Source organism: Pleuronectes platessa, chromosome 22 (genome assembly GCF_947347685.1).
Source record: "Pleuronectes platessa chromosome 22, fPlePla1.1, whole genome shotgun sequence".
NCBI lineage: Eukaryota > Metazoa > Chordata > Actinopteri > Pleuronectiformes > Pleuronectidae > Pleuronectes > Pleuronectes platessa.
Window position 1 is genome coordinate 4667453 of NC_070647.1, and position 17919 is coordinate 4685371.

At 39.2% G+C, this 17919-nt stretch overlaps 3 protein-coding genes across 3 annotated transcripts; 2 read left to right on the plus strand and 1 right to left on the minus strand.

Annotated features, from left to right (window-relative positions):
- Positions 1-2895: 2895 nt before the first annotated feature.
- Positions 2896-7137, minus strand: tmbim4 (transmembrane BAX inhibitor motif containing 4). Its single transcript, XM_053414857.1, has 7 exons — positions 6970-7137; positions 5739-5847; positions 5019-5124; positions 4463-4496; positions 4259-4376; positions 4095-4140; positions 2896-3800 (listed from the first exon to the last, which is right to left on the minus strand). Exons 1-7 carry the CDS (start codon positions 7058-7060, stop codon positions 3594-3596), a joined length of 711 nt encoding a protein of 236 aa, XP_053270832.1. The 5' UTR covers positions 7061-7137; the 3' UTR covers positions 2896-3593.
- Positions 7138-9721: 2584 nt separating this feature from the next.
- LOC128428637 (beta-2-microglobulin) lies at positions 9722-12589 on the plus strand. Its single transcript, XM_053414858.1, has 3 exons — positions 9722-9881; positions 10810-11082; positions 11563-12589. The coding sequence occupies exons 1-3, from the start codon at positions 9770-9772 to the stop codon at positions 11574-11576; spliced, it is 399 nt and encodes a 132-aa protein (XP_053270833.1). The 5' UTR covers positions 9722-9769; the 3' UTR covers positions 11577-12589.
- A 1107-nt stretch (positions 12590-13696) lies between these two features.
- Positions 13697-17600, plus strand: LOC128428638 (beta-2-microglobulin). Its single transcript, XM_053414859.1, has 4 exons — positions 13697-13895; positions 14774-15046; positions 15776-15813; positions 15921-17600. The coding sequence occupies exons 1-3, from the start codon at positions 13835-13837 to the stop codon at positions 15787-15789; spliced, it is 348 nt and encodes a 115-aa protein (XP_053270834.1). The 5' UTR covers positions 13697-13834; the 3' UTR covers positions 15790-15813; positions 15921-17600.
- The last annotated feature ends 319 nt before the right edge of the window (positions 17601-17919 follow it).

Sequence of the window (17919 nt, forward strand, 5' to 3'; positions counted from 1 at the left end):
TCCAGCCTCCACAGTAACACTGAGCTGTTGACTGACCCTAATAATGCCCACATTCATGCTGAGGAGGAATTCATTACTGTTTCATTCAGGGAAGAACACACAGTTATATGCTTAACCCTGACCCACAACAAGGCTCACAGAAATCTGGATTTACCGTCTGTGTAAATACATGAAATCTACTTTATATTTGTTATATTTTAATTCAGATCCAGTGGCAGAAAACATGGCCTAAAATATTTAAACACATGTATTTATATTTTACCATTTCTAACTTTCTATTCTTGTGGTTATTATAACAATAGATAGATAGATAGTAAATCCCACAGATGCTCAAACAAAATATAGGTTTCATTAAAAAAAAAAACATTTTTATCTTAGACTTGACTCCATTTTCTGTATCCAATTCAAGCTAATTGAAATTGAGCAATTTGCATAACATCCATGAAGTGCCATTCAATGCACGATGAAGAAGACCTCTCTTCCGTTTGTGCTCAGCAACATTGCATGCGAATTACAATAATTTCATGTACATGTTTATACATCAGTCATAATAATGTAAAAATAGTTATAATTATAATAGACTACAATAATCAATGGAATATATATAAAAGTGAAAGGGTTTTTTCTGCCGCACAATCTCTTTTGATACACTGTGGTATTAAAACTACTTACATCAAGACTCAATGTTTACCTCAAGTATTTGATCATATTTGATTAGGAGATAGAAATACTCGAGCAGCAGTTTGGCTTGTCATGGTTTATGTTATCATGAAAAGCAACTCTCAAGCAATATCCCAAAGACCCTGTTCTCCTCGAATAAGCCAATGTGGTGTGTGTAGCATGTTCCCTTATGAGGCGATGAACAAGCCCTCGTGCAGAAAATCGGCAAAGAAATATAGCTCTGCTTTGCCGAAAGAGGTCAGATATTCTGGCAGCAAATCAATTGTCTACCCACCACTGTTCTAGACGTGTGCAGCTGTTCCCCCGCAGGCATTCAATAAAAGACCTAGGTTTGTGAGCGATATGAAAGACTAAGAAAACTGCCAAATTCCTGAATCTGTAACTTGGAGATGTGCAAGATGGTGTGGAAGGACAACCAGTGTCTGAATGACGAGCCATTTCTAGCTTTATTCTAATGCTCAATGTGGATCAATTGATTCCATCCATTAAAAAAGATATCACCTTCCCTAGGTGTGATATTGACAAGGAACATTTCAAGGATGAAATTCTAGGAAACAGGATTTTAACTGCGCTATTGTCACTGACATTAATATATAGTATTTTTTTTAAGTGTCTAAACCACATACACCTCACACCGTAGAGCTATCACCAGAACACGTCTGTAGCACTGATGCATTAACAGCAGTCTTTAATAAGTCGAGAGCTCTTTTGCAACACAGCGCTAAAGGCTGGCAGGCTTTTACAAACTGGTTGTGTGATTCAACTAGTTGATATTGAGTATTTAGAGGACTATCTGTGCACATTCTTATTGATTTTAGACATTTCTAATTGTCAGGACTCCAGACTGGTTCATTCTGATCACTCTGCTCCTCCCATTTTTTTTTATCTAGACAGATGTCCCCAACATTTCCCCCTGCCTCAGTCGCCTGACTCCCCACACATCATACACCTAACTCTAATAGGAAAGAATCACTGGAAAAATACAAATGTTCTGTGGATAAGCAGGATAAATGTATTAGCCCTATGAGTGAGGGAGAAATCTGATGATAAACCAACATGTGATGAAAGATTGCATTTAGTGTACATACAATGATTATTACAGTCTTATAAACCACTCAAAGTTTCATTCACTCACAGATTCATAGATAATCCATCAGCACAGTGAGGCTCAGTGTCTTGCCCAAGGACACTTCGGAATACAGACTGAACGATCTGGGGACCGAACCACCGACTTCATGGTTGGTCGACGACCCTACCCTGAGCCAAAGTCGCCCTTAAAAAGAAAGTCAAGACTTCAGACTGATTGAGCCGCCAAGTCCGTTTTTCAAGTAGAGAAGAGACGAGGAAAAATGTGGTTAATTTCATCTCTCTGAAATGCTTTTTATGAGTGCAGCATTGGGCATATTTTTTTCCAAAAAAAGGCATCAGAGGATTTAGTTTTTGTTTCAAATCATAGTCTTCTCTTGGTATTCTGAACTCAAGTGATGGAATAAGAGTATAAATGCATCACTGTCAGAGTTAAATTATAGTTGTTCAACTAACATGAAGCTGTATTAGTTGTTATATATTTATTTAGTGTGGTAATTTGGAAGCTCTGTTCTGAAACCAGAAAGCCTGGAACTGTTTACATCAGTAACTAAATTATAAACTGTTGAAGAATGACATCAGAGGCTAAACGAGGTTGAGCATTTGGAAAATTTCTATTCTACATTACTACATTATGTGAGGTAATTATCTGACTTCATAGTGATGTCACAATGACATAATTCTCACCGTTTGATCATAAATCATTAGTTCAGTCTATAGGAGCTTTAGGTTGTGTTTATAGTCCAACAAGATGCAGCGATACTGTATGTGGAAAAATGCATTGTTTGATCATTTACAATGACATCCTTTTCTGATTTCTTTATTATGTCACTTAATATACGCCGAAAATTATTTGCCGATATTATCTTGGAATGTGTGCTTTTCTGATATTTATTACCTTTGAACCTGAATGAGCACCTCCATAAGTCATCATGTGGATAAACCCTTGAGCAAATTATTAAAAAATATATTTTCTCCATTTCTCTGGATAATAATGTTTTGGATTCTCACGGTAAATAATTTATCATCACTGAAGAGATGCTGTCACAACATTCACCCATCTCTTGCTGCTTGAGATTGATACAATCAGAGGATAGAATCACGTAATATTCATGAAAAATCAACAGATTCAATTCTTCAATCCACTTTAATGCTTAACAATCAGAGTTTGGCTACCCGGGGTTACATTCACTTCATAAAAATACAATATCTACAATCACAGGAATCAAAAAACCCAGGCATGCACCAAACCTTCATGAAAAACCAGCATACAGTGTGTCATCATCTTCTTATATATTGTACAACATTAACATATGTGAGGAATTTAGGTCACTGGTGGAATATTAACAAGTTATTTATGACATTGGAAACATTCAACAATAAATTTAATTTGAGAATATATTAGTAAAATCCCTTTTGAGATGTACGTAATTATACTTAAGAAAAAGGCAAACAAAACAAGTTAAGCAGCCATCTGGCCAGTTGGGTGCGCTAGTGGGTTCTAAAATAATGTATACGTTTAAGTCATAGAGTTTTGTCATAACATGAGGAGTAAATTCTGGATTCAAAACAAATCACCACTGATAAGGACATCCTCAATTTAAATGAAATCAGCAACCACAAATAAAAAGAAGCAAGTCCCACAGCCACCTGGAAAGAGTTCACCAACCACTGAGTTATAGTTACTTTATTTCATTCAAGAAGATTCCTCCCTAAAATGTCACTTCTTATTTATGTCAGGACAGTAGAACTCACATGAACACAAGACAATCACAGCACGGCCGTATCTGTGGCTTTCCATAAAGGCAGAATATGGTGTTGGCGGCTTAGTGCTTCTTCATGGAGTCGAGGAGACGCAGGATGTGCAGGAACAGGTTGACGATGTCCAGGTAGAGGTTGATGGAGGCCAGGATGTGCTCCTCAGGGGAGAGCTGCTTCATTAGCATGAAGGTGTCATAGATGATGAAGCCGCAGAAGACCAGAGCCCCGGCAGCGGACATTAACAGCTCGGTGCTGTCGCTGTTGAAGAAGAACTGCAGCGACAAAAGAGTCAGCATGGAGCGGGGACTGATACAGAGCCAAAATGCTCGAGTGGACAAAGATCGGTTTAGTTTGAAAATGCACTTTTGAAACAAAGACCTAGTTGTATGGATGACGCCTTAGAGAGATCGGATTATTGGCAATGTACTGAGCTGTGTATCTCATCTGCCTCAGCGATGAAGATGCACAACTTGACCTCTCCCTGTCTTTCACTCTTTCAGTCTTTTTCTCCCCTTTTATTAATGTCATATGAAACAGACATAATCATGTCAGGACATTCCACTCACCCTCATGAAGCCTGCGATGAGGAGGATCCACAGGCAGGCGAATAGGCTGTAAGGAACAGAACAGACAGGATACTGTAAGTCTGAGGGTGTACCCCCAATAGAGCAGCATTGAGTTCCAAAAAACATTGGGCAACCAGTTGTAACGGGAGCCATGACGCACGCACCCAGCTCCCAATTTGCTGAAGTCTCTCTTGGACTGGAAGGTGTAGACGGTCAGTCCAACAAACACAGCGCAGGTCAGGCACAAAGCTTGCAGCACAGTGGAGTACTCATAGAAGGTCACTGTGGAGAGGAAACTGGAGTCAGGAGAGTCTGCCAACAGGCTCAGAGGATGGAAACTATCTAAATCCCTGAAAAGAGGTACTTACCGGCTGTGGCCACGGAAACCGCCTCCAGCAGGGTCTGTGAACAACACAAAATTAATGGTACTTGTAGTTTGTAAGTTAACTAAGTATTTATTAAAGTGTCAATGCGCACCTAATCCACTATCTCAAACTGGTAAATATGGACATAATTGGAAGGGGGTAAATATCCTAAACCTGAATGTTACGCAGACCCTCCTCAAATCTGGGATCAACATCTGTCCTTAATGATCCAATCACAACTTTTAAGGCTACCAAATATCTCCTGAATGGATACTTATTACTCAAATCACATTAGTAGCTTGTGGCAACACTACCAACCACATAATGATTAATATTTTATTCAAATGTGTAAACTCCTCTCCTGTAGATTTACTCAGCTCCTCCTGATATTCAGGATGCATTTCAACATCAGGTAAGAACAGACAAAGAGCTATGATTGAATCTCTCAGGACGGATGTTAATACCAGGTCTGACCTAGTGGGCCTTTCTCTAATACGAAGCTAGTGAGATAAAACAATTCAGTATTCAACATCCTGGAAACCAAAAAGAAAAGGCTTACAAACACAAGCAGCAGGTAGAGGTTGACTGGATGTTTGTGCCTGTACACGGCCAGGGCCACCAGGATAACCAGAGAGCCCAGAGCCGAAACCAGTACCACGGCAGGACTGAGGAAGGAACCACACCACAGTCAGACAACAGCACAACATCATCTTAAAAAGGTGTAACCAAGCAAGATATACAAATTAAATGTTCATGTAAGAACAGATGTTTTCATTAACATTAACAATAGGATAACATACATTCAAGTGTCTTGCTTAAATAACACATTATAAATCAAATCCTGCTCCTATGAAGCGGTAGGACCATCTCACAATCCCCAAAACAATCTGCAATATTAAGTGAGGGAAGGAGGATGAAGGAATGTGGCTAGGGATGAGGAAAGGAGGTAAGAGAGAATGGAGGGATGAGGATAGGGATAGGAGGATAGTGGAGGAAGGTAGGGATGAGGGATGCATGGATATGGTTAGGGAAGGGAAAGGGTGTGTCAAAGAATCTGAGATAAATAGTGTGGTGAGTTGACCAGGTATATGTGAGATTGACGTGTGGTTAAGGCCTGGCCCAGCTCCCAAATCTATCTAAACTAGTGAGCTTTATTTAATTAAAGGTACTGCTATGGATACAGAGTGAAAGGCCCATACAGTGAAAGGGCCGTGAAAGAAACTGTTGCATTGTCATCTTGACATTCAATGCTTTGCATCTGGGTTAAAAACTCTCTCACCTGGCGTGGACAAAGTCCTTGATGGGTTGGGAGAACATGAAGAGAGCGGAGGTGGCCGTGGTCAGAATGATCTGCAAGCTCAGGAGGCTGTACACCTTCCTCAGGAAGTCTGATCAGTGAAGACAGCAGTGGAGACCCAGCGTTACAACAACTTACATTACATGTATTTCTGAACCAGAGGTATACAGAGGATACCCTTCATTTACCCAACAACAGCAGTAGTTACAAATAGAGTGTGAGTGTGTGTATGTGTGTGTGGTCCAGGTATTACTCATCTTGTTTTTATTGTGTACAATGTGTATTGTAGTTAGGACTAGATTAGGGCTTGGCATGAATTGGTCATGTTTAAGGAAAAGGTTTGGTTAGTCTGTCCACAATGAACAGGAGTCAATATGAATGAGGTGTGTGTGTGTGTGTGTGTGTGCGTGCGTCTGTCTATAGTTATGGGGGGGATTTTGGTTCAATACCATCATTGTGAGGACATTCTGACTTTGTGAGGACATATTTGCTGGTCCTAACTGATTCAAAGGCTTGTTTGAGTGTGTGTACGTGAAAACATGTCTAAGTTCTAAGTAAATGGTCGTGTTGAGTCTGCACCAGTATAACCAGCTTGTTCTACTCAAAATGAACTTGTCCAGTGGGGATTTAAAGCTAACAACGTCAGGTACAGCTTTTACATAGAATGCTCGTTACGTAATAAAAACAAAACCCCAAACAGGAAACCACATGTAAACAGTGACAACGTTGAAACTATCATGGTGCAACTCTCAGTGTTAACTCCCAGCCACTGGTCGTCTATCCAGCTAACAGGGTCCAGTGTCTGCTAGCATGTGTGGCTGTTGACGCTATAACAACAAAACAGTGGTGGTCATATTCACTTTTTCCCGTTAACTATTTATATACGTTCTTAAAATCGGATTCCACAGCCGTTACCCTGCTCACCATCCTTTTACATCCATATACTCTTACTCTTTAAATTGAGTCCACTGCAGTGTTATTTTACTGTCTGCGTACATTGCACATTGCACGGATGTCATCAGTGTTTCTCTCTTGTTTCCAATTGTGACTCGATAATGCTCCATGCGCCTTTGAGTTGCACTCCGGGGACAAGCAATGTGGTTTGGAATAAAATAAAAAATTTAAGCTGTAAACGTAAAGCCTTGGCTAGCATAGCCTCGGCTAACGTGGAAAGATGCCGTGAACGCTGAGGACCTCCCACTTCTCCACTCACCCATTCGAATCTGGACACTCGCTGTAGCAACGTTGGTGCCATAGTTGAAGTCGTCTTCAATAGAAGACCGGGGGTACTTTTCGGCACTCATCTTGTCGCTCCTTCGTGTCTATCGCTCAGCTGGAAAACACTGGACTCAGCAGAACCCGGAAGCGATGTGACCCTAAAGATGACGACGCGCCTCTCCCTTGCCTCTGATTGGGTTAGGTTTGGGCCAGAAGAGCGATGATTGGTCTGATTGATGAATATAATATAAGTAGGAGTGTCATGATTAACGTGGTAATGAGTGTTGATAATTTGTGGAATTAATACATTAACGTTTTTTATTCATTAACGCATTCACGCATGCGCGGAATGACTCGCTCCTGGTACTCGCCCCCCTCTCAGAGACACACACGCAGTGAGATCAGAGCTCGCTCACGTGAAGCGGCCGGTCAGTGTGTTTTAGTTTGATTTTATTTTATTTTTCAATCTTAATAACTCATTGTCATCACATGGATTTGTCATCAATAAGAAAATAAAAATGTTAAATGTATTTATCCGCCCTCTGTTATTTATCATTCCGTTCCCACAACAATATAGAGAGGAAATGGGGATTTGTCAGGCATTTAGAAATGGTGATTAATCAGATTAATCACACCTATCTGACAAAACATTTTAATATAATACAATTAAGTTACAATGTTATATGATATAAGACTTTTGTTGGTGAATTTACAACTGTACATATGAAACGTTGCTCCACAGCAGCCAAGATGAGCTAATATCGTTATCAGCTAAATACTCATGATAATCAAAAGATTAGAATTTTAAGATTCAAAACTGGAGGCAATTCAATGAACTCAGCACTTCAAGTAATGCAAAACAGTTTCTGCTGTGATTAACTTGGTGAAACACTTCAAAGTCGTTTCAGTATAGAGAACAAATTAAAAAAAACATAAGATTTATGAAGAAAGAAAGAAAGAAAGAGAGAGAGAGAAAGAGAAAGAGAGAAAGAGAGAGAAAGAGAGAGAAAGAGAGAAAGAATATAATACATTCACATTATCCTTGAGTGGGTTACAGGATAAATTGTGAATGTGTTTAGGTGTTTTGTTTTTAGGATAATAAAAAACTGGTTCACCAGGATTGGCAAATAGATGACTCAGTGACACATGATTAAGTTTAAGGCACACCCATATTGCACCAATTAAATTATCACCATGCTCTATCCAATACAATATTCCTCAGGAGAAAAAAAAGTGCCTATCATTACACTTGAACTTGTTTAGGAAAGTTTGAATCAGTTTTTAACCAAAGGTTCAAAGAAAGGGAAGAAGAATCTCATCTTTTAGATAAACTACATCATCAGGGTGTATGTATACAGAACACAAGGCAGGGAATGAGGGTACAGTCGGTTGGGCTTATGTAAGAGTTGATGCATGAGTCACATGTGAAAGAGAAAGATAAAACAGGCCTTTTGTTTTTTAGAATCGATTGAATTCCCCTCAGCAGTCCAGATTTACTTTCGATTTCCAGCTCCACCATCTCTGCTGGGACAGCACCCCCCACTGGCTATAGAGTGTTTTGCTAGAAAGAAAATGCTGCCTCTACCATTGCTCCTTGTTCTGGTCACTGGACAATCAAATCACTCCAAACTTTATTTATGTAGCGCCTTTCAAACTAATTAATTGTAGTTCAGAGTGTTTAACAAGCGATTGACAAAATGTTTTACAAAAGGATCAATACGTTCATAGACCAATGCACTGTTAAACGTGTAGTAAATGATAATAAAATAAAATGTTAATAATGAGAATGAAAGAAATAATAATAAGAAACTTATTATAAATGGATTTAAAAAAGACCAGTCTAAAATAAGCCATAAATATTATACAAATTATAAAACACCACACGAAAGCCCGGCTGATAAGATGGTTATTTAGTTTACATTTCCAAATATCTACATTTCCAGCTCCTCTCAGATACACTGGTAGGTCATTCCATCGTCTCGGAGCGTAATGGCTGATCACAAATATAAATCAATAACTCAAGAGGGCCCCTCCCTGCTTGTGCATAGTTTCACTTCTATTTCAGATTTAGTTTTTATTTTCTCATATGCTTGAGGACAAAAGGCAGCTGTGGTCTCAGGAGCAGCTTCAGTGCCTGCTGACAGACATCTTCCAGAGTGGAACCCCTAACCCTAAACCATAACTGGGAGGATGAAGCTGGAAAAATACAAAATAAAGTCCCTGGTTAGGTGTGACGGTGGTGGTAGAGAGAGCCATCGAGCTCATCCATCCAAAAATCCCCCATGGGAGCTCATTTGAGTTGAGACAAGGCGACTGCAAGGGCCACAGCCATGTTATTGTTTTTCCTCTTCAACGACTCATTCACTGAGCACATGAACAGTGACTCTAATATTCTAAAAGAAATACAGATAATAACATATAAAGTAAATAAAAAATGATGTAGTGACCTATTAGATCCCTACACACTACACTTAATAAATTGTACCCAATAAAATCTCCAAAGTGTATCATTAAACTCTAAGCTCTTCCTGTTGTTGGGTCTGGAGGTCAGCTTGTGCAACTCAAAGTAATTCCCCTTTTCTTTTTTCTGCAGTCTCATGAAGGAGGTGGAGCAAGTTCCCAAAACAACCCTCTCCACACAGACCCAAACCTGTGTGATCCTATTTTACCTAGTAACAATGTGATGGGGATTAATGATTGGTTGGTGACCCGTTGTGGGCGGTCTCAGGGAGTCAGACACTTCATTACCCTGCTCCCGAGACTTTCACTTTAGTCCATCATATCTACCAGTGTGGATGCGCGCAATTTCTCCGAGCTCCTGGAAAACAAAGACTCGATCAAGCATGAAGTTTGTTCTGTGCCTGGCGGCTCTGGCTGCAGTCTACTGCTGCGTGGACTCCACATACAGTGAGTACCTGTTTTAATCTGTAGCATCCCGAAACTTCCACTTCGTCATTTCACCAAATAATTCCAGAAACCACGTCTGTGGTCAAACAGCCTTTGTGGCGGTGAACTACATCACAGATTACCATATCTATTATCGCAGATTAACCAGGATGTGCGTGTTTGATGGTAAATGAAGGGAACACAAAGGCAGGCGATAATAATGTGAGAATCTGTAACAAGATGCTCAGTCGCCCAAAGGATCATGTAAAGTTAGATTTATGTTGTAAAATATGCTAGAAAAAATAATAAAACATCATGGTTTTGAAGTGCGTGGAATTCCCCTCGGGATTTCAGTCTGCATTTAGTTTCGATTTCCAGTAAAATCTCAAAAGGAGAGCAGCACCCTCCACTGGCACACGAAGGCACTGCGGAGATTTGAGGGCTTATTTCTTAAGTTTAGATCCTTGTGGCACCATGTCAAATCGAGAGGGCCTCACTTGTGGGTAAAAAGAGAAATCGCCTTTTCCCTTCCCTTTCCCAAAAGACAAGAATAAATAGTAGAATCCAACCTGCGCACTTCAACTATCTGTGTTGTGATCAACCATATATGATAGCTCCGTCTTGATTTATGTGTTCTTATTCCTTTTGTAAAAACATTTTTCATTCTACTCTGTATGTATCTTTATATGAGTATCACCATTCTGTTTTGAGTCCCTCCCTCCCTGCAAATGTTTGCCCACACAAATATACTTGTATAACCGGTCGGTCAATAAACCTGGCGGAGGGGACTTCGTTCTATCAAAACATATTTCCTTATTCCGCCTTTTGGTGATGGCGGAGAGGCCGAGAGCGCCGCCTAACCTGTCAGTCCAAAATCCCTTATAGGTTGAGACGAGGAGACTGTGAAGGCCGGGAGTTGATCTAATTTCCTTCTCCTCGCTGCCTTCAGGTCCACCCAAGGTTGACGTCTACTCCACTGAAAAGGGAAAGTATGGAGAAGGCAACACCCTGATCTGCAACGTGAGGAACTTCCACCCTCCCGACATCACCATCGAGCTGCTGAAGGACGGACAGGAGATCCCTGACTCACTGCAGACCGACCTGTCCTTCAAACAGAACTGGCAGTTTCATCTGATGAGGAGCGTGTCCTTCACTCCCGACGATGGACACAAGTACAGCTGCAAGATCACCCACATCAGCAACGTTAAACAATACGGCTGGGGTGAGTTGGGGTCAGCCGAAATGTGTGCGGAACAGTCTATCTACCAATACAGCATGTGATACCACCAAAATATGCATACAGCACTTGGAAGATATAAATTATTTCAATAAAATGTAGGAGAGCACATGTTTATCTAGGCTGAAATGTGTTTGAGGGAAGAAAGAAAGAAAGAAAGTATGTCTTCATGTAAGTAAAATATAAGAAAGAAGAAAAGACAGGAAGAAAATAAGTCTTCATGCGAGAAAGAAAGAGAAAGAAAATATTTCTTCATGCAGGTAAAATAGAAAGAAAGAAAGAAAATATGTAAATAAAACAGCAGAATCCTCCGTGATAAATAGTTATAAATGTGTCCAGTCATTGGCATCAATAATCTAAATATTAAAATATAATCCAATGTGAAGTATGACATGTGAAATCAAAGTGTTGGCTCATGAGATGAATATAATCCTCTATATATGTTTATTTTTTGTTGTTTTACAGAGCCAAACATGTAAAATGGCAGAACAAGCCCCGCTTGGTGAGTGGACTTCTCCGGCGAGGCTTCTCCACCGGCAGGGACGTTACATCTGAACGCCGCAGCAGGAGGCCGATGCGTTCTCCTGCCCGGCGCCGTGATGTCTCTCCCCGTGGAGGAGCCTGTCCAGGTGATTTGGCTCCAGCTACAGTGACGTTTAATCTACACATCTTCAATCAAAAGGATCCCGGGCGCTGACAGCCTTTCTTGCTTTTTCTATTTGATCACAGAACCAAACCACAATATCATATTCAGGAAACTATTATTGTTAAATGAAATAAAAGGATTGAACAGGGCTGCTGATAATTTAGACCTGTGTAGCTTACCAACTTACTTTCCAGCCTTTGATAGTGACGATTGCGTGTATAGATTTTGATGAAGTAAGGAAATGTGCTTGTTTATTGATTTTATTGGCTAACATATATATTTGTTTGGGACCTTAACTGTTTTTATTTCCTGAATTTGGATATTGAAATGTAAACTGCTGAGATAAATGATAGATTCATGGGTTAGTCTTTCTGTGCTTGATGGTATGAGGGTGATTTCCTTTTTCAGTTAAGAGTTTTGTTTATTCTCATTAATAAATAAATGTCCTTTAAAAGTATATCTACGTCCTCACTTTTAAGATCCAAACCTCTACAACTCACACATTTTATTAGACAATATGTGTCATTATGTTAAATTTGTTTATGACCATTGCAGTCACTTATTATGATGTGTGGCTGTTTGAATAAAGGGTTCCACCTGAGACAGTTTGATGTACATGACATGTCTCATACTGATTCCATAGTTGTCTCATGTGTTTATAATTTATATGAATAATTGATGAATGCTAATGTTCTAGTGCATTTGAAATTGCTCTTTGAGTTTAACTATCAATATAAAAAACAAAATTAAACCAGGATACCAAGTGAGGGGCAACAACAAGTTTAGATATACTTTCCACTTTATGAATAATTTGACTAATAAAAGGATTTTGGTTTTATAATCACATCTTTCTTGTGTATCTTTCTTTCCTAAGGACAATGTGTTGTGCAGTATCTGTGTTTGTGTTCCACAGGACTAATATGACACCTAACAACACACCCATGGAAACAAGGGACTGTCAGGCCATGACAACTCAGGGAGGTCAAGTAAACATGGAGACAACTTTAATGGTTACAATCACACATTGTTAAGGACGACATTCACTTCCATTTGCTTCCCTTCACTCTTCACAATGAAATGTGTGTCAAGAGTACACTTTAATAGTATAATAAACCAGTTCTAAAACATGAAAACATAAAATTGCATATTTAGAGTTTGGGAAAAATTATTATATTATTTTAGCATTGAATTTCCTACACATTGTTTCCTCGAGAGAACCCCTCTTGTGTGTTCAAATGTCTCTATGTGTGTTTGTGTTTTGAATTATATATTCTACAAAGTCCTATTGTTTCCAATCACTTTTACATATTGTGCTATGTGTCATGATTTAGACGTCCTTTATTGTATGTTAATACATCCGAATTAGAGTAAAAGCAACATAAAGCAAACTTTTTTCCTTAAAAACACCTTTATTTTAAGTGTCCAATGATAAATTTAAAACCAAATGGGGCATTTAGCAATGACCGACATCAAAAACATTATTTCACAAATACAAAAATACAAACCCATAGAGGGGGGGATTTTTTTGGTGGTGGGGGGGAGTGGAATTTATTAAAAAGAGGAGTGAGAATACAGAAGTTCACAACATTCTTCTTCTCTATTCATTTCAGCGGTAAGAGGTTATGACACAGTTCCTTGTTATATATATTGACGTTTTTCAGAATCTGATCTATTGCAAAAATACTCTGCATAAAGTATAATAACGATATTAAGAGCGACGTCACGAGTTCTAAAAAGCAATCCATACACGACGTGTCCCCATGGCAAACACAGAGAAGCTGTTCAACTTAGGGAATCAACTCTATAAATATAAAAAAGGAACAAAAACAGAGAAGTTAATGTAACTGCGCAACAGCGAACAACATGTCGGGCGGACTTCTACCTAGTAACAGTTCTTTTTTTTCTATTGGTGTAGACGCGCCCTCTGTGGTGCGTGTTGGGGAGGGCTGTCCTGGTTTCCTGGTTTGACTCGTATCTCCGCCTCTAATCATAAAGACACATTTGACTTTCGGTTTGGTGGCTCGGGAGCGGTTTTTATCAACTGTAATATTAGAATAAAGATCCAACATCTTTTCCGGCATCGCTAACAACATGCAGGAGTTAGTCTTTATTCTTCTATCAGCTCTGATCTGCTGTTCGCTGGCCAAGGATGGTACGTACCTCGACTTCAGTCCGTGTTTATGTTAGAATGTACGTTCAGGTGTCTTCGAGTGAAACGCCAGCAAGGCCTCAGACACGTTTACTGCCTAGCACCGTGTCAGATACGAAGAAGTACATTTCAATAGAGAGATATAAACTTTGAGAAATATTGTTTCTCAGAGGAGCAAACTTGTTTATGTTACAGTTTCAGTGTGTACAATTTAGATGAAAGGGATCTATTGACTGTAAAATAATAATATAAAGTGTGTAAATTGTACAAATTGTGGGTTTCTTTACCCTCGAATTGCCCCTTTATATATAACACTATATAAGTTGACAGATTCTGTTGTTTGTATATGTTTGTATATGTGTGTATATGTGTGTGTTTTTGTGTGAGCGAGAGAGAGAGAGAGAGAGAGAGAGAGGAATAGAGCGGAAGAATGCGCTGCTCTCAAGACAGGTTGAACTCCTGAATAACAACATCGATCATTATGGGATGATCAGTGTTGATATTGTGGCGACAAACAAATCAACTTTTTAAACTGTAGCGAGTCGTGGCTACGTCGAATCTCTGTTTTCAAATTCTCGGTTTGCTTTACATTCTCTTCTTATGATTCACTGACGCTAAAACAAATTATCTAAGTCAACCTACCGTGATGTCACCCATTGGTTTGTGTGCTGCCAAGTTTCAAGTTTCAAATTTGCCATCTTGGTTTTCTTGAATATTGAAAATGTTGGTGCAACCCTGTACCCAATTCTCCGGATTTTACCCGCAGGACATGTCTGAAAACGGCTTATGAGTAAAATCAAAATAAGTTTTTCACCAGTTCTTCTATCTGTTTTCATTTTCTGTTTTTCGAAATGTGTGACATCTTTTCTTCTTCTTGGTAGCTAAACCCAAGGTCCAGGTGTACACCCGTGTGCAAGAAGAGATCGGGAAAGACAACATCTTAATCTGCCACGTGACTTGCTTCTACCCGCCACTGATCACCATTGATCTGCTGAAGAATGGAGAGAAAATTCCGGAAGCCAAACAGACGGAGCTGGGTTTCGAGGCCAACTGGAACTACCACCTGACCAAATCTGTGGCTGTCACCCTGACCCAAGAAGACAAGTTCGCTTGCAGAGTGAAGCACTTGGGGATGACCAAAGATCACACTTTGGGTATGAGTCTGTCTATGTCCGTCGCATGTCTTAATATTGACATCATGGCCATCATTAAGGGAATGGTTTACCAAAAAATGCCAATTCAGTCTGCCGATGGAGGGTCGGGGGAAGTGTTTGAGTCCACAAAACAGTTCTGGTGTCTCAGGGGTAAACACATTGCAGCCGAATCCAATACAATTGAAGCCAATTGTGACCTCTTCTTCAGACATAGGGTTAACAACACAACACACAACCATACTGCTCGTGTGGTGTCATCCAATTGTCCGTGAGCCCCGACACTAATTTTCTGTGAACTATCCCTTTAAGTAAAGCTATGCAAAATCAGGTTGTTCAAGGTTTACAAAGTATAATGGTTATATACGGTATAACATTAATAAGTAGGCAGCCACTTGCAGAATTTTTTAATTTATCCTTTGTATAGTTTCTCTTTTACTTCTATTCTTATTTAGATTTTTTATAATTGTAATTTTAAACACTCCCTTTCACACTTTTTTTCTCTTTTATTTCAAGTTAGTTTTAACTTCAATATATTGGAGTTATTATAGTTATATGAGAGCAACTGCTAATAACACTCCAAATTACTTAAGTTAATAACCCGGGGAAAGTTCCTGTGGTGGAAATGCAGCTGATAATGTCGTTGTGTTGTTATTTCTTTTGAACCATCCACAAGTACAGTGGCCTAACTGTCCAGTTTCTCAACATGTGCTCGTGTTTTCCTCTCTGCAGAGCTTGGCCTGTAAGCTCGGTGGTCCACCATGTTCCAGGTATGTACCTTAATTATAGTCAATGTATTTTTTCAATTCAGTAAACATGAAATCTTTTCAGAAACTATCTGATTGACTTTTGTTTATCTTTTGTTTCATAACCACAGGTCTGCTGAGTCTGGAGGAGGTGAAGAAGATTTGAATTTAAATTTGTTTTCTGCGGATCAGCGAAATCCACTTGATCCAGCCTTAAGTCGACTACGTTTACATTGACCCCAATAATCAATCAATCAAATATTTGGGTATAGCCAATATACACAATTTGTCTCATAGGGGTTTAACAAGGTTTGCCCTTAACCCTCAACAAGAGTAAAGAAAAAGTGACAAAAAAAACTTTTAACAGGGTAAAAAGCACGTAGAAACCTCAGAGAGCCACGGGTGAGGGATCCCTCTCCCAGGACGGACAGATGTGCAATAGATGTCACGTGTAATAGTCTGACTATTAAGCTTACTTTGGAGGGATAGTTCACCCAGAAATGAAAATTCACTAATTACCAACGCGCCCTTATGCCGGTGAGGGGGTTGGGTGAAGTGTTTGAGTCCACAAAAGACTTTTGGAGTTTCAGGGGTAAACAGCGTTGCAGCCGAATACAACACAATTGAAGACGTTAGTGACTTATCTCCAGACGTAATAAAACAACAGAAAAAAGCACAACATGTAAGGGTTTTTCTGTTGTTCTATTACGTCTGTAGAAGGACTCACCATTGACATCAATTGTGTTGGATTCTGCTCTAGAAAGTTTACCCCTGAGACTCCAGGAGTGCACTCCGCCCACCCTTCCATCGGCAAAGTGGTGAATGGTTAATGAGTGAACTTTCATTCACTATCCCTTTTAGTAAAGCATTATTGAGGTGACAAAAATACTCCATTCATATTGCTGTTCACGTGTTACAGCGCATTGTCTGATTACGACCTACATGTCAATGACACAGGATGCTGTTAAAACTCCAGAAGAATGTTATTATTAAATTAAGATGTATAAATGTCTACATGCGATTGGGATTGGAATACTTAATCGCAATAATCAAAATAAGACGTGGAGTGTTCCAAGTGGCCTTATGTAGACATGTATACGTCTCAATGACTATATAACATCCTATCGGAGTTTTTGCAGCATTTGCAACATCCACATTCAGTTGCAGAATTCTGGAAGTCATAATCTGACTATGCTCTCTATCATGTAAACGGGATAGTGAACCCAATATTCTTTTAGTTGCTCATGGGATCATCATAATAAGAATAATGTCCTGTTCAGAATAAGTGAACAGGACATTCTCCGTCAGATTGTTGCTGTCCATGTAAACAAAGTCGATGTGTTTGTTTGTCTCCACCTAGATAACTCCAAGAAAATTCTCAGGCATATTTAGGAGACCGATGTTTATGAGTATGTTTAATCTGGTGCAGCTTGAGTGAGTCTATGGATTTGTCCGGCCTGAAACGGGCAAATAGGAAATCTCTTCCTGATGCAATTTGAAAGACAACAAAAACAATAGTCCATCAAAAGCATTTAATGTTAATATAAATTTGACATCAGGAGGACATGAGTGTTTATTGTCAGACATGTTGTCTCGTGCTTGAGATTGTAATAACCTGCTTTTAAATTTTTGCAGTGGCCAATGTAAATATGATTTTTAGTCATTGACTCAACACCATCATGTAATGAAAGCTGAAGCACTATCATTTAATCACTGTTTTTTAATGAATCTCAGACTGTCAAATAAAGGAAAAATAATGATTTGAAGAGCTGTGTGGCACACATTTATGAAATAAAGAACTTCTTCACAGAGCCGAGTATAATGTTTTCTAATTGATTTCTTTAAATGACAAACAAAAATTCACCTGCCTGCATTTACATTTTTTTAACAAGGAAAAATTCTCTTCTGAAATTCTCCATGTCTCTGGATGCGTCCCATTAGGTAGATTTCTTTTCTTTACATCAATTTGGTGACACTATTTTGCTGTTTTAGTGTTGACAGCACAACGTAATGGTTGTAGAGACGGAGACTGAAACTGCAATATAAATGCTTGGATGGCACTTAATACTTTACTAATGTGAAAAAACTTTCTTTTCATTCTACAAAAAACCCTATAACACACCTAAATTA

Excerpts from the sequence above, each read along its gene's own strand:
- tmbim4 (XM_053414857.1), bottom strand. The coding sequence starts at position 7,060 with ATGAGTGCCGAAAAGTACCCCCGGTCTTCTATTGAAGACGACTTCAAC. Across the intron at positions 5,848-6,969 it reads GAGTGTCCAGATTCGAATGG|ACTTCCTGAGGAAGGTGTAC; the intron begins GTGAGTGGAGAA and ends TTCACTGATCAG. Across the intron at positions 4,141-4,258 it reads TTCAGCAAATTGGGAGCTGG|CCTATTCGCCTGCCTGTGGA; the intron begins GTGCGTGCGTCA and ends TGTTCCTTACAG.
- LOC128428637 (XM_053414858.1), top strand. The coding sequence starts at position 9,770 with ATGCGCGCAATTTCTCCGAGCTCCTGGAAAACAAAGACTCGATCAAGC. Across the intron at positions 9,882-10,809 it reads CTGCGTGGACTCCACATACA|GTCCACCCAAGGTTGACGTC; the intron begins GTGAGTACCTGT and ends CGCTGCCTTCAG.
- LOC128428638 (XM_053414859.1), top strand. The coding sequence starts at position 13,835 with ATGCAGGAGTTAGTCTTTATTCTTCTATCAGCTCTGATCTGCTGTTCG. Across the intron at positions 13,896-14,773 it reads CTGTTCGCTGGCCAAGGATG|CTAAACCCAAGGTCCAGGTG; the intron begins GTACGTACCTCG and ends TCTTCTTGGTAG.